The 16,450-nt window shown below is 44.0% G+C and overlaps 1 protein-coding gene across 1 annotated transcript in view; it reads right to left on the bottom strand.

Moving 5' to 3' along the window:
- The window catches only part of LOC125447414 (complement C3-like), a 110,265-nt gene extending 96,108 nt beyond the window's left edge, over positions 1 to 14,157 (bottom strand). Inside the window, exons 1-5 of the mRNA XM_059639862.1 lie at positions 14,032 to 14,157; positions 10,503 to 10,692; positions 7,192 to 7,354; positions 4,537 to 4,607; positions 3,045 to 3,139 (exon numbers count right to left, since the gene is read on the bottom strand). Coding sequence (XP_059495845.1) covers positions 3,045 to 3,139; positions 4,537 to 4,607; positions 7,192 to 7,354; positions 10,503 to 10,692; positions 14,032 to 14,099 — 587 coding nt within the window. The 5' untranslated portion in view covers positions 14,100 to 14,157. The remainder of the gene's footprint in view (positions 1 to 3,044; positions 3,140 to 4,536; positions 4,608 to 7,191; positions 7,355 to 10,502; positions 10,693 to 14,031) is intronic.
- Positions 14,158 to 16,450: the final 2,293 nt, after the last annotated feature.

Below are 16,450 nucleotides of genomic sequence, written 5' to 3'. Positions count from 1 at the left end.
ACCCACCTAGCCTGCACATTCCTAGGCACTATGCAACAGTTTAGCTAACCCATCTAAGGTGACCATCTTCGAACTGTGAGACAAAACTGAGACAACCAGGAGAAACACATGCAGACATGGGAATAGTATATGTAAAATCCAAACAGCCAGTCACCTAAGGCTGGAATCAAACCAGGTCCAAGTTCTCAGTGCCTTCATTTTCAAAGGTCAATGTCCCACATATTTGCTAACCAGTCTCTCCCTCTGCCACCTTCAACAGGTCAATCCATATTTACCCTGGACCCTTCAGATCCCACATTCCCTTTAGAATTAGAGATAATGGGAACTGCAGATGCTGGAGATTCCAAGATAATAAAATGTGAGGCTGGATGAACACAGCAGGCCAAGCAGCATCTCAGGAGCACAAAAGCTGACGTTTCGGGAAGGGTCTAGGCCCGAAACGTCAGCTTTTGTGCTCCTGAGATGCTGCTTGGCCTGCTGTGTTCATCCAGCCTCACATTTTATTATCTTCCCTTTAGAATTGTTCTCTTTCACCTATATCACATCTCCCTAGCCCTTCTGCAAAAATACATCACAAAGAACAAAGAAAATTACAGCACAGGAGCAGGCCCTTCGGCCCTCCAAGCCTACTCCAATCGAGATACTCTATCTAAACCTGTCACCTATTTTCCAAGGATCTTTATCCCTCTGCTCCCTGCCCATTCATGTATCTGTCTAGATACATCTTAAATGACGCTTTCATGCCCGCCTCTATCACCTCCACTGGCAATGCATTCCAGGCACCTGCCACCCTCTGCGTAAAGAACTTTCCACACATATCTCCCTTAAACACTTCCCCTCTCACCTTGAACTCATGACCCCTAGAAATTGAGTCCCCCAATCTGGGAAAAAGCTTTTTGCTATCCACCCTGTCCATACCTCTCATGATTTTGTAGACCTGAAACAGGTCCCCCCTCAACCTCCATCTTTCTAATGTAAATAATCCTAACCTACTCAACCTCTCTTCATAGCTAGCACCCTCCATAGCAGGCAACATCCTGGTGAACCTCCTCTGCACCCTCTCCAAAGCATCCACATCCTTTTGGTAATGTGGCGGCCAGAACTGTACACAGTACTCCAAATGTGGCCGAACCAAAGTCCTATACAACTGCAACATGACCTGCCAACTCTTGTACTCAATACCCCATCCAATGAAGGAAAGCATGCCATATGCCTTCTTGACCACTCTATCGACCTGTGCTGCCACCTTCAGGGTACAATGGGCCTAAACACCCAGATCTCTCTGTGCATCAATTTTCCTCAGGGCTTTTCCATTTAACGTACAGCTGCATTCTCTGACAGTCCCTTTCATTATCTGCTACTCCATCAATCTTAGTGTCATCTGCAAACTTGCTAATCAGACCATCGATACCTTCCTCCAGATCATTTATGCATATCACAAACAACAGTGCTCCCAACACGGATTCCTGTGGAACACCACTGATCACTGTCGCCTCACAATTTTCTGTGTTAAATTCCATCTGAAAATTGTCCACCTGGTTGCTGTCACAAGCAATTCATAGCATTTTCACTGTTAGTCACACCTCCAAGTTTGGTATTATTGAAATTTCAATACTTGCCACTCCTGTGTTTCACAGTCCTAGTCATTTCTACACAGCAATAACGGCCGTGAGTCTCCGGGAGCACCCGGTCAAGGCAATAGTACTGTGGTAATTTCATTGAGCTCCAGTGATTCAAGTTAATGCTCAAATCTCACCACAGCAGCTGGTGACATTGAAATAAAATAGATACATCTGGGATTTAAAATGGGGGTCTCAGTAAGGATGACCAGAAAATGATTGCCATCTAAAAAGGGAGAGAAATCTATTGACATCCTTATTTATCTGGCCAATATACAATGCCAAACCACATAAAAATACAGTTGATCCCTCCCTGTCATCGGAAACAGTCTAGCAAGCTGTTCGGTTGCATCATACTGTTACAGAATCAAAAAGAAATGAAACAGACAGTCCACCAAACATGGACATGGGGATTCATATTTACATCTACTCATTGCTCTCACACTGCTCTCTCAGACTCAGGTTTACAATCATTCATTGCACCTTCAGACCCACAACAGGGGAGACCATGATCTAGTGATATTATCACTGGACTGTTAATCCAGAGGCCAGTTAATGTTCTGGGGATCTGGGTTCAAATCCCACTGCGGCAGATGGTGGAATTTGAATTCTATAAGGAATTATTGAATTAAGAGTCTAATGATGACCGGGAATTGATAGTTGGGAAAAACCCATCTGGTTCACTAATATCCTTTAGGGAAGGAAACTGCCATCCTTATTTGGTCTGGTCTACATGTGACTCCAGACCCACAGCAATATGGTTGACTCTTAATTGCCCTCTGGGCAGCTAGGGATGGGCAATAAATTCTGCCCAGCCAGCAATGCCCTCATCCCATGAATAAAGGGGGGGGGGAAAAAAACATGCACCCTCCATTCACTTTCATATTTGCTCCCTCTCAGACCCATAGCTGCATCCTCCCCTCATTCTCACAGTTGCTCCATCAGAGATTTGTTCTTGTAGTACCCGATCATCATCACCATAAATCAGTTTCTGAGCTCACCTCTCCTCTCAATAATTTCAGAATAGTCAAAATTGAAGGCAATATTTTTTGATAGTGTGTTCAATTCTGAACAGGCCATGTCCATTATTCCAGTGAACTTGTGTCACAGTCAGAGATTGTGATCTCCTAGTTTACTGATTATGGTCAGTATGTAGATACACGGCAACACCTCCACCCGTAAGGTCTCCGCCAAGCTCTCACACACTCTCCTGACTTGGAAATATACTGGCTGTTCCTTCAGCGTCGCTGGGTCAAAATCCTGGAACTCCCTCCCCCTACACCAAATAGTTTTCAGCAGCTCAAGAAGGCAGCCGATCATTATCTTCTCCAGGGCAAATAGGCATGGACAAACTCCCACATCCCCTGAGAGAATTAACAAAAATGTTTCTTTCACCAAGCTTCCATATGCATCTTTTGCACTTACTTTGCAATCTTGGGAATTGGAAAGGTACTTCCAATTATGCTAGAAGGATTTCTGCTTCTTTCTTCAACCCTTTTCACAATAAGACCTTGCGGATTCTGTGAGAAAGATTTGTGGTCAAAACATTTTCTGTCCTGACTGGAATAAAGTAATCAATAGCTGTTGCAGCCAACTGAGTTAATTAAAAGCTCTCCTAGAACACAGCCCAGACAGTTCAATATATTGGACACAGCAAAGCCTAACTTTTAAAATCAGCAAAAAATTTGTTTCTTTAAGACTCAGAAATGCAATGCCAAAAATCAGCTGCGTATTCAATTAAAAGTGATATCCCTGAGTACCAGCTCACTCTAATTTAAGTTTCACATGCTGAAGAGAGATCATTTCTTCCACTCACTGTTTTGTGGGAACTCACAAGTACTATTTTAACAGCTTTATTCATAATGTTAACTATGAGAAAGCCTGTCCTTCAACAAAACAAGAATTATGAACAGTGCAGCCCTTGTGCTTCACTTCAATTGATAAATCTAATGATGCAGTCAATCTATGACTGTAGGCTTCCACATCATTGTCTGTCACCAGTTTTCATAAATCCTCCAGCTATGTCTGCTTTTGTGCTGGAAATGCTCAGCAGGTCTGGGGGCATCCATGGTGGGAGAAACAGACATAACTTGACTCTAACATGACTCTTCAGAGCATCATATTGGACTGGAAGTATTAACTCTGTCTCTCTCTTTTCCAAAGATGCTGCCAGAACTGCTGAGTATTTCTGGCACTTTCCATTTTCATTCCTAACACTCCCTCATGCGGATTTTACACCACATTTCATTTTATAAAATTCCAACGAAGTTCTTAGGATCATTAAAGGTGCTACCTAAATGCATATGGTTATTGTGATTCTGGCTGAAGTCAGTGCACCCAGCTGTTTCCAGAGATTTGAAATCAAAAATCACATGATACCAGATTACAGTCCAACTGGTTTATTTGAAGTCACAAGCTTTTGGAAGCTCGCTCCTTCTTCAGACGTTAGTGAGAGAAATGGGATCAGACACAGAATTTATAAGTAAAAGATCAAATAGTCAGAGAACTGATGCAGATGTATCTGGTGCAAAACTGACGCAAAAAGAGAAGCAGGCTTCAATATAGCCAATCAAAACCTGCATCTCCTTTCTCACTGATTAAGGATTTAATAGCCATCTTTACTGATATATTCTGCATCTGACGCCACCTCTCTCAACTGAAGAAGGAGTGAGCTTCCAAAAGCTTGTGATTTCAAATAAACCAGTTGGACTATAATCTGGTGTGGTGCGATTTTTGACCTTATCCTGCCCAGTGCAACACCGCAGGTCCACATCAGAGATTTGTGCACACACCCATCTGACGTATCTCCATTGTGGACAGTATCTTTTCAAACTGAGATACGGAGGAGCTCCAAATGACACTGCACGATGCATGAGCCAAAAGATTTTTTTTTGCTACACATGATAATATACATTACCACAAAATCAATGAAGGCATCTGTTTTGGTGGGCTTCATTTCATTGTTCACAGTAAACAAACGGTAGTGAACTAGAGAGAAAGGGAACAGCTATTAATATACATTTACGCTTTCACAATAAACTGAGATGCAGCTTTTCTTCTTTAGTAACAGTGTCATGAAAAACTAAAGAATATGATGATTTGCAATGTCCATGTAGAGGGATCCTGCTGGGCTCCCTGTCAATGTCACTGTGTTCGGAGGTCAGTGAGTGAATTTTATCTATGTGTCTGAAACTGCTTACAGAATCATAGAATCCCTACAGTGTGGAAACAGGCCCTTCAGCCCAGCAGGTCCACACCGACCCTTGGAGCATCCCACCCAGACACATCCCCCTATAACGCACCCATTCCAGAACACTACAGGCAATTTCCCATGGCCAATCCACCCTAACCTGCACATCTTTGAACTGTGGGAAGAGACCAGAGGACCCGGAGGAAACCCAAGCAGGCACAGGGTGAATGTGCAAACTCCACACAGACAGTCGCCTGAGACAGGAATTGAACCCAGGTCCCTGGCGCTGTGAGGCTGCAGTGCTAACCACTGAGCCACCCATCACATTACTGAGGAGCTGCCCTGTTTCTCATCTTGCACATACAGGTTCATTGGAGCCATCCTCAATGGATCGCGACACAGAAGCTGAGATCGTCGCGGTGTTGGCTGCCCACAGTGTCTCAGTGGTTGGTGGTCAAGCCTCAGAGTGCCAGCGACCCAGTTTTAATTCTATCCTCGTGTGTTTGAGTTTGCACATAGTCCCCATGTCTGGGTGGGTTTCCTCTGGGTGCTCTGATTTCCTCCCACAGTCCAAAGATGTGCAGATTAGGGTGGATTAGCTGTGGGAAATGCGGTCTCACAGGGATGGGGTAGGGAAGCGGGTCTGATTGGGATGTTTGTTAGGGGGTCAGCGCAGACTCGATGGGCTGACTGCTTCCACAGTCTATGATTCTACGAAGAGCTGCCACACGACTGGGTGAGGAGCACATGCATCCGGGAGCCCAGGACCAGCATCAAGTTTCAGCGGATGTGCAGCCATCCCCTCATCTGGGGCTTATGGCTGGGGAGAGACTGCAGGGGTGGGGTGGAGATGCAGGGAAGCTCCAGTCACTCAGTTTCTGTGGAAGCCTATGGAGATGTGAGAAGGCCAGAGATGCCATACTCTGTCCACCGGCAGGGATCAGGGAATAGTGTCCAGCAAAGCTAAAATGCAACATATTCTGACTGTTTGGGGGCATGTGGTGGGGAGAGGCGGGTGTTAGAGTGAGTGACGGAGGATGCTGAGTGCAACAGTGTAGGTGGCGCTGCGTGAGCCTCGGTGGGAGGTAAGTGCGGTAGCAGAGATAGACTGAGTGTGAGGGAGCAGAGGGAAGATAGTGGTAGTTATCCAGGCAGGGAGCAGAAGGTCACAAACCTCTCCCTGCATTGCTGCTCCCAGGGGCATGTATACCATGCTAAACTGGGTGGCAACTTCAGACCAAGCTGGCAGGATTTGGTGCCGCGGTCTCCTCTAACCTGAGGAAATAGCCCCAGCTACCAACACCTGCGTTGTACGTTGCTCTGTCTCCAAGTCACCGCCTGTAAATTGGATGCTAACTGCAGCCACAAACATGAAGCGCAGATGGTGGCTGGAACCAACTGACCTGGCACACTGCTGGCCTTTAGGTGTGGTACTGCTAGCAAGTGGGAATCCTCAAAGGTTCTGACAATGGAAAGTAGTTGCATGGCTGGTAGACACAAGGAGGCGTGAGCGCCTCACGGTGTGGGGGACCCAATGCTCATATCATGAGTTGAGCAGCATTCAGTTATGGGAGATCATCGCCAGAGAGAAGCCCTCCACAACATTGGCACTCAGCTGGCTTCTGGGAAAATTCAGTCCCTAGTCTACAGTAACTCAGAAGTCTCCAGTCTGACTCTCTGATGGATTTAAACATGACTCTGCTGCCATTGAGATCACTGCTCTGAGGTTAGGCTGCCTTATGCTGATGGGGTAGTGGAGAGGATGTAGCTGTAGCATCAGAACAGGAGGAAGTCATTTCAGTCCTTGAGCCTGTTTCAGCTTTGAAGAGGATCACGGCCGTCACGAAGAGGACCAACCCCTGGGTTAAAACCACTAAAACCAAGTATGTATACACTTCCTTACACAAACATTTGCAGAAGTTTGGAATTCACCTTCTCAACTAACAATTGTTGCTGGATCATTTGTTAAACGTAAGACTGACAGTAGTAGAGCTTTGACCTTCAAATGTTAATGAACACAAGAATATATGAGATAAGGGCAGGAGTAGGTCACATTGCACCAGAAGCCTGCCACCTTATTCAAACCAGCCATTGCTGATATTGGGCGTCACCTCCAACTTTCCAGCCTTCCCCCATATCCATTGATTCACTGGCAGACCCATCAAATCTACCTTAACATACTCCGTGATGGAACATCAACAATCTTCTGCACTTTGGGCTCAAGGCAGGTATAAGGAGTTAGTAGCCCTGAAGTGAACAGAATTCTATCCTCCATTTCCAACATCCTTCAGTTTGCTGCTGCCTCATTAGCCCATTTCTCACACCCACCCACTCATACTTTCTTTGTGCGTTGAGAGCTATAAGGAGTTCAGTTGTAGTTACCAGTCTGAGTTGGTGTGTAGATTGGTTTATCAGTCTGGATAAATATGTGTCCTAATTGATATGAAATAAGGATCGTTTGCATCAAGTGAAATGCAGGTGATTGTGCTTCCAACACCACATACTGGGGCAACGTAGATTCAAATTTAATTCTTTCCCTGGATATCTAGAAAGGAAACAGAGAGAGAAACATTAATTAAATTAAATGTAGTTATTTCACAATACACGTGTGCGGGTCATGTTTGTGTGCGTGGTATATGATGAGTGTTTGTGTCTTTACATGCGTGTATTGCGCGTGTATGTGTGTGTGATTTGTATTGTGTGTGTTTTTAGTGTGTGATATTTATTGTTAATTTGTGTGTCGTGTGCATGGCATTTGAAGTGTGTGGCGAATGTTAAGTGTCTGTGTTTTGCTTGTATAAATGAGGTTTGTACGTGTCTGTTTTGTGTGTATGGTAGTTGATGTGTGTGAGATTATGTGCGCGCGCGCGCGTGTGTGTGTGTGCACGTGTGTCTGCATGTGCGGTGTTTGGTGTCTGTGTGTGTGCGTGTGCGTGCATCTGTGTGTGTCTGTGAGTATATGTGTGTGTGTCGGTGTGTGTGAGCGCGTGTGTGCGAGTGTGTGTGTGTGTGTGTGTGTGTGTGTGTGTGTGTGTGTGTCTGTCTGTCTGTGTGTGTCTGGGTGCGTGTCTGTGTGCGTGTGCATGTGTGTGTCCCCGTGGATGTGTGTATGTATGTGAGTGTGTGTGCGTGTATTTTCTTGTGTGTGTCCATCTGTCTATTTTGTGTGTGTGTGTTTGCACTGCCTACATCCAGGAATGGACACAAAAAAGTTAAAGAAGGGATAGAAAGGGTCTACAATGGACAAATTGAAGATGAGAGAATGGTGGAAATACAAAATAGAAATCAATGAAGATTTCTAATTCATGGTGCAAGCAGGAGACAGCATCAAAACTCATCAATGTACCATGGAATAATAAAATTTCACATCTCACACAAAAAATCAGGAAAGACCGGGACCTACGTGGGTATCCGAGCTTTATTTGGAGAAGGCGAGCTGCATTAAAAGAGAAGCTGAGGAAGAGAGTGCGGGAAGTTAGGAAAGAAATTGCATGGACCCTAGCAGAAATATTTGTATTGAATCCATAGGTACAGTGTCAAAGGAGGGTGACTAATGTTGTGTCTTCATTTAGGAAAGGCTGTAAGGAGAAGTCTGGGAAATCTAGACTGGTGACCCGGACATTGGTGGTTGGTAGCTTGTTGGAAATGATTCAGAAAGATTGGATTAAAGTGCATTCGGAGAGGCAAAGGTTAATTAGGGAAAGCCAGCATGGTTTTGTGCGAAGGAAATTGTGTCTCACAAATTATGGAAGGGTCCCACGACCCGAAACCATTAATACCGATTTCTCTCCAGAAGATGCTGCCAGACCTACTGAGCTTTTCCAACAATTTCCATTTTTGATGCTCACAAACTTGATTGAGTTTTTTGAGGAAGTAACCAAAAAGATTGATGAGGGCAGAGCGATAGACATTGTTTACTTGGACTTTAGTAAAGCATTTGACAAGCTTCTACGTGGTAGATTAATTCAAGTTGGATCACATGGGTGAGCTTGCCAACTAGATGCAAAATTGGCTTGATGATAGGAGATAGAGGGTTGTGGTGGAGGGTTGTTTTTCATACTGGAGGTCTGTGACGAACGGTGTTCCACAGGATCAATGCCAGATCCACTTTTGTTGGACTTTTATACAAATGATTTGGATGAGATTTAGGAGGAATGTTTAGTAAGTTTGTGGATGACATCAAAATTGGTGTTGTAGTGGACAGTGAGAAAGATAAACTAAGATTATCTAAAGAGATCATGATCAACCTGCGTCAATGGGCTGAAGAGTGGTAGGTAGAGTTTAATTTGGAGAAGTGCAAGGTATTCCATTTTGGTAAAACAAGTAAGGGCAGGACTTATACAATTAATGGTAAGGCCCTGGGTGGTGTTGTAGATCAGAGAAACCTAGGGGTTCATGTACACAGTTCTTTGAAATTCGTGTCAAGGGTAGGCAGGGCTGTTAGGAAGGCATTTAGCACGCTTACCTTCATTGCTCAGTCCTTTGAGTATTGGAGTTGAGACATCATGTTGAGGATGTACAGGATGTTGGTGAGGCCTCTTCTGGAGTAACGTGAGCAGTTCTGGACTCCCTTTTATAGGAAGGTTATGATTAAATGGGAGGGGATTCAGATAATTTTAACAGGATGTTGCCAGGAATGGACAGTTCAGAGTTATAAGGAGAGGCTGGAAAGGCTGGGACTTTATTCATTAGAGTGTAGGAGCTTGAGAGGTGACTTTATAGAGATTTATAAAATCACCAGGGTTCTCGATAAGCTGAAGAGCAAAGGTCTTTCCCCTTTGGGTGAAGGAGTTCAAAAACAAGGGGCATAATTTATGATGAGAGGAGAAAGTTTTAAAAAGCACATGAGAGTCACCGTTTGCTACACAGAGAGTGAGTCATATGTGGAACGTACAGCCAGAGTAGATGTACATATAAGTACAGTTACAACATTTAAAAGATATTTGGACAGGTACATGTATAGGAAAGGTTGGAGGGATATGTGCCAAAGGCAGGCAAGTGTGACTACATTAGTTTGGGAACACGGCTAGCATGGGCTTGTTGGACAGAAGGGTCTATATCCGTGCTGCATGGCTCGATGACTCCAAGATGTTCAGAGCGAGAATAAGGTCAATCGGGTGAGAGGAGACTGATTGGGCCTCCATTTGAGGTAGATAGAGCAAGTTCTGCCACCACCCTACTGGAGAATGGAGGTATAGAGATGTTGGAAGCTTGTGGTGTAGAAGGCCAGAAATCTGGGAACTGTTGAAGCAACAGGGAAGAGTTCCTGATTTAGGGATGGAGAGATTGTGTAAGAGGCGAAAAAAAATTGAGTCAAGATATGAAGAAGTAATGTCAGCAGGTTTGGAACAGGCTGAAACAAAGCGTACTCCAGGGAAAATCTTGGCTCAGGATTTCAGAACAGAGGGAGAGTGGGCTATTCTGAATTGATGGTCTACAAGCTTGAAGGCCGTGGAGGAAGATCTACACAGAAGGCCATTATGTTGACAGCAAAATCCAGGCCAGAGTTTACTAAGTTATTCTAAAGACTGCTCCTCAATAAAATAATTGGGCAAAATGCTTTAAACATTTCCGGTCACCAGATCCGATACACTACCTTTGCTTTCTCTCTACCGATGCTGACTGCCTTGCTAAATTTTTCCAGCAATTCATGATTTTGCTTCAAACTTTTCATTTTTTTCCCATTCACTTACCATAACAGGTACTAAAATTTGGTAATTATTACTTGATGATAATCTGCCTTCAGTTCTAAATATTACGTCATTTTTAGTGAAAAATGATAAACGAATTTCAACTTTTAAGTCTTCATTGCTACCGTGGCCTTCCACAACTACATTCTGCTTGTCTTCAACCCTCAGAATATTCGGGGCAGTCAGTACGAATCTGTCAGAATAAATAAAGAAATTACCATTTCCTCAGCCATAGTTAAATTTTGCAAACCAAACTCTAACCGGTCCTCTAACCAGAGAGAAGAAATCACCTTTATCCTCATTGATTAAAGTAAATCTATTTGCCATAAATGGAACAGAAACAGAAACTGCTGGAGAAAACCCAGCAGGTCTAGAGCATCTGTGGGGAGAGAAACAGAGTTTACCTTCTGGGCCTCGGATGACTCTTCTGTAGAAGTAGTCAGGCCAGACTCTAAACATTAACCTGGTTTCTCTCTCTACAAATGGTGCCGGACCTGCTGAGCTTCTCCCGCAGTTTTTTTGTTTGTTTCCGATTTCCAATGTACACATTTCGTTGCTCTGTTTTAGTGCAAAAATGGAGCATTGCTACAAACTCTAACTGCAATCTAAATGGTTTATTCAATGTTTTGCACCATTGTTTCCAAGCCCCTGATAGCAGGACCCTCCCCTCTCAGCAGAAGGGCTTTACTCTTGAAGTCTCCTGAAGCCAACCAGGTGTTTGAGAGAGTGCACGGTCTAAGAGTTTGCATACACTGAGATTCAGTGCACTAACCCTGTTCAGCCATTACGTTAGTTCATGGCTGACTATATTGCAACTCCATTTACAGGCCAGGCAGCATCAGAGGGAGATAGAGCAAGTTCTGCCACCATCCTACTGGGGAATGGAGGTGTCGAGATATTGGAAGCCTGTGGTGTAGAGGGCCAAAAATCTGGGAACTTTTGAAGCAACAGGGAAGAGTTCCTGATTTAGGATGAAGTTTCGGATTGGGACCCTGCTTCAGAAACCCGAAATGTCAGCTTTCTTGCTCCTCTAATGCTGCCTGGCCTGCTGTGTTCCTCCAGTTCCACACTGTGTTACCTCTGACTCCAGCATTAGCAGTTCTTACTATCCATTTACAGGCCTATTTTCCAAACCCCTTCACACCTTTATTCAACTCAATGTCTATGGAGATAGAAGGAACTGCAGATGCTGGAGAATCCGAGATAACAAGATGTGGAGCTGGATGAACACAGCAGGCCAAGCAGCATCAGAGGAGTAGGAAGGCTGATTTTTCAGGCCTAGACGCTTTTCTGAATAATTTTTCTGAAGACGGGTCTAGGGCCTGAAACATCAGCTTTCCTGCTCCTCCTATGCTGCTTGCCCTGCTGTGTTCATCCAGATCTACACCTTGTTACCTCAAGGTCTATGGATCCCTGTTTTGAAAAGTTCAGTGGGACGCAATGCAATCCTAATCAAATGCTCCCCTCCAAGAGGAACTAGAGGTGCCCTCTTCAGAGCTGGGTAAAGTCCAGGACAAAGCACTTGCTGTGTCATTCACTGCCTTCCTTTCACACCAGCTTGGCACATCTGGATTTGCTTTCGCAGCAACCATGTCCCAGCAACTTACGAATGTAGCCTATCATTCAATCACCCCTAGGGCTGAGGGAAATGGACTGAGGTTCATCCATTTCAAATGATAGGGTACAGAAGGACCCTTGCTGCCAAGATGTAGCCTGCCCAGCATTAGTCGGCTGCAAAATCTCAGTGGGACTATCACCGAAAACACGGAAGAGGTGGTCAGACAAGTAACAGGGGAGAGAATATCCCCCTGCCCCACCAAGTTCCAAACATTGGCATGCTTGCAGACTTCCACAAAAAAATAGTAAGTAGAGGCCCCTTATAGTAAAATAGGACAACCTGGAGTTGTCACCGCATTTTGCTGGAGTTTGCTATCATCCCCTGTACCATGATCTACCAGCAAAGTCAACATAGGCTAAGCCTGTATGCTCTGGAGTTTATGACAGCCAGAGGTGACTTAATTGAAACATATTAGATCCTGGGGTGATTTGGCTGGATGCATGTGGAAAGGATGTTTCCTCTTGTGGAAGAATCTAGAACTATGGATCGCAATTTAAAAATAAAGGGGTACCCATTTAAAACAGAGACAAGGAAATAGTTTTTTTTTCTCCCAGAGGGTTGAGAGTGTTTGGGATTCCCCTCCTCAAAAGGCAGTGGACGTAGAATCTTTAATTTTCTTTTTGTAAGGCTGAGGTAGATAGATTCTTGATGACCAAGGGGATGGAAGATTATTAGGGAAATGCAGAAATGTAGAGCTTAGGCTAAAATCAGATCAGCCATGATTTTATTGAATGTCAGAGCTGGCTTGAAGGGGCTGAATGGCCTACTCGTATTTCTTGTTCATATCATCCCAGAAAGTCATCCTTTCTTCCAAAAAGATCACTCCTATGCCTTAGTCCTGTTCACAGGTAGGACAGGGTAGGATAACACTAATCGCAGAAGGAGTGTATGAGAAAGGATGCCAATCTGTCTTGGATGCAGTGAAACTGCAAATTTCTATTGTTTGCTACAATCCCTCCCCATTCCAGACAGAATCATGGAGGAAAACCCCGGACACTGTGTCAATATCAAACAATTAACGACCCCAAAATGACACCCATAACTCTTAATATTTCTAAACTCTAGATCTGCAATGGAGACAGGCCCTAGATCAGACCTGAAACTGAAAAGTGGCTGTTTAATTTTTTTTCGAATTAAGTTGAGGCATAATCATAGCATTCAATGTTTTGCTACAGCTGAGGCACAAATTTTTTAACCTTTCTGTGAGCAGATTGCACTTACAGAAGCAAACACAGATATTTTCTTTCCCTTGGATGTCATTGATAACTTCCTAATCTGAAGCTATTTCTTAGCAGCAATGTCCCTCAGTAGGAAGGTGATCCCGGAAAGTGCATGACGACGGAATTCTGAGGAAATAGTCTTTGAATGATGAAGCTCAGAGTGAAACCGTGCAGGTTACTGACCATAACAAATTGTTATATGGGTAGGGTGTTTAGCCCCTTGGGCCTGCTCTGCTGTTCAATAGGATGGTGGTTGATGGGGCACATCCACTTTCCTATGACTTTCCTGTAACTGTTGATTCCCCTGCTGATCAAGAATCTATCTATCTCAGCCTTAAATATACACAAGAACTCTGCAGCACCCCACAAATCTCTGTGGCAAGGAATCCCAAAGTCCCACCCCTCTTTTGGGTTGGTACTGTACCAGCTCACTGATAATCAATACTGCAAATAAAGGTATCTTGGGAAACAGTAGGATCCTTTAAAATGACCAAGTAAGTTGATGAGAATGCACAATACAGCTGAGAAACAGCAAAATATCTCAGCGTCCTTGATTCCCCCGCCCCAGCCCATTCAAGTCCCTATTACCCCATGTCCCGTTATTTACAGAATCACATCAGGAAGCTGTCTTATGTGTTAACATTTTGCAAAATGTTTGGTGATCTAGGAAACAGAAACATTTCATAATACTTACAGTGGAATGCAGTGGAACAGTGCAGGAAGAAAAGCCAACAGAGCAAGTAACAAAAAGGTCTTCCTCATGACTGCAGACTGCTTCACTGGGACAAACGTCTCCAGATCAGCTGGTCAGGTTATTTAGAAGACCTTGCACAGATCATGAATATTTAAGTTGGCAGGTTGGCAAGTTTGCTCTTAGAAAAAAGAACAAATGTTTACTTGTTTAACTTTGGGTTAATTTAAACCCAATGGTAACTGAAACTCCGGGAACTACGGTTAATTCTTAACTTTTGATGGTTTGTTGCCCAGAATATAGAATTTGACTTCTGTTGTAGCTTCAGAAATTACAGGTTATCCATCGCAAACTGAATTACAGACAAAAAGAACTAATAAAATGCTTCTTGGAAATATACATAACTAAAATAAAAGCAGACAACACTTGAACACTTAAACATTTTTTTTTCTGAAGAAGGGCCCAGACCCGAAACATCAGCTTTCCTGCTCCTCTGATGCTGCTGGGCCTGCTGTGTTCATCCAGCTCTACACCTTGTTATCTCAGAGTGTCCAGCATCCGGCAGTTCCTACTATCACTTCAAGTTCATGTTATTTTAAGAGGCTATTGTTACAAAGCCATGTGCTTCTTTAAAATCAAAAATGACTTTATTTGCTGATTGAAACTACTGTTTAAGCTTTAAAAGCTATAAATGGTAGCTTCCAAGATGGTTGAACATTTTTGAATTGCAAAGCCAAATGGCGCCAACATAATGGGTAGTGCAGGTATGGACCAAGTGCAGGTGAATGGGCTCAATGTAGTCCGCTGTTTGTTGGTTGGTATAGACATGATGGGCCAAAGGTCCTGTTTTCTATGCTGTTGAAGTCTGAGTCGAAAATTGCTCTCAGAAGCAATCACCGCTTGGGAGCGGGAATGGGTATTCTTTACTTCATTCTCAAAGCATCCAAAACATCGTGTGGGCTGTCAACCTGTTGGGGACTCTGGCTAAGAAATTGATTTAAAGTTTTTTGTGAAGATTAGTAGCTCAGGTTGTGGATGAGGTTGTAGACTTGCTTGCCGAGCCGGTGTGTTTGATTACAGACATTTGGTCACCCTGCTAGGTAACACGGTCAGTGTGCCTCTGGAGAAGTGTTGGCATTCTGCCCCACTTGTTATTTATATGCCTCGGATTGAGAGGGCGCTTGGCCCTCACTGAAAAACCAAACCAGAAGTGATGCTGATTAGATCTGCTGTAAGTACAATTAGTACTATGTACTTTAAACACTTTCATAAAAGAAACTTGTCACAGCACAGACAGAATTAGACTGGGTGGCACGGTGGCTCAGTGGGTAGCTCTGCTGTCAGGGATTCAGGTTCAATTCCACCCTAAGGCAACTATCTGTGTGGAGTTTGCACATTCTCCCCGTGTCTGCGTGGGTTTCCTCCGGGTGCTTTGGTTTCCTCACACAGTCCAAAGTTGTGCAGGTTAGGTGGATTGGCCATGCTGAATTGCCCGTAGTGTTCAGGGATGTGCAGGCTATGTGGGTTATCAGGGGAGGATCCAGGTAATATGCTCTGAGGGCCTATGTGGACTTGTTAGGCTGAAGGGCCTGTTTCTACACTGTAGGGATTCTATGTCTGTTAACATCCTTTTGAAGGAGCTGCTGCAAACAAAGATGGGATGGGAAAAGGGAGGAGATCTATCCCTGGTCAAATAATTCAAATAGCTAGAAGGGCAAAACTCAAAGTGTGTTCTTAATATAGCCAAAGAACCGGAGACCTGATGTCTACTATATTTCCAATAGATGTAGTCCAGAGATGTTTTTGATTTGGGAGCCAGCAGTAAATTACTTTTTAAAGTGATTGGTATACCGTGAAATGTTGTAACATCAATTTCTTTCATCAGATCAAAGCAGGAGTATTAAATGAGACATGTTTAATCTGAAGGTCTGTTGGAGGACATTCCCATCATGAAGATGGGAGGATCTTAAGGATGTGTAGATTAGGTGAATTATGCGAGATGTGTCAGGGTGGTATGCTGTGAGGGTCAGTGTGGACTTGTGGGGCCGAAGGGCCTGTTTCCACACTGTAGGGGTTCTATGGAGGTTATCTGGTTTCAGTTTTAAGAGAGGCAGTTACAGCTTGGACCTGAATAGTGCAGCTTGCTGCTCACTCAAAGAGTGTATCCAAATTAAATGATAGTGAGTAAGGCTGACCTACTAATTAAACTCACCATTTCCCAAGTGGAATATTGGTAGGATTTGTTCTCAGTTTGTGCCTCATGCAGCAAAGAAGCTGGAAGCCTTGTTTGAAGCTGGTGGAAAAATCTGCAGTGTTCTTCACAGAACATCACAGCAAAAATAAAACCCAACAGGTTAGCTCGGAAGTAATGAGAAGGCAACCAGACCAAAGGGGCTGAGGCATGCACAGAAACTGTACCTCT

Source organism: Stegostoma tigrinum, chromosome 35 (assembly GCF_030684315.1).
Source record: "Stegostoma tigrinum isolate sSteTig4 chromosome 35, sSteTig4.hap1, whole genome shotgun sequence".
Taxonomy (NCBI): domain Eukaryota; kingdom Metazoa; phylum Chordata; class Chondrichthyes; order Orectolobiformes; family Stegostomatidae; genus Stegostoma; species Stegostoma tigrinum.
The sequence above is the reverse complement of the archived record's forward strand: the minus strand, read 5'-3'. Positions and strand labels throughout refer to the sequence as shown.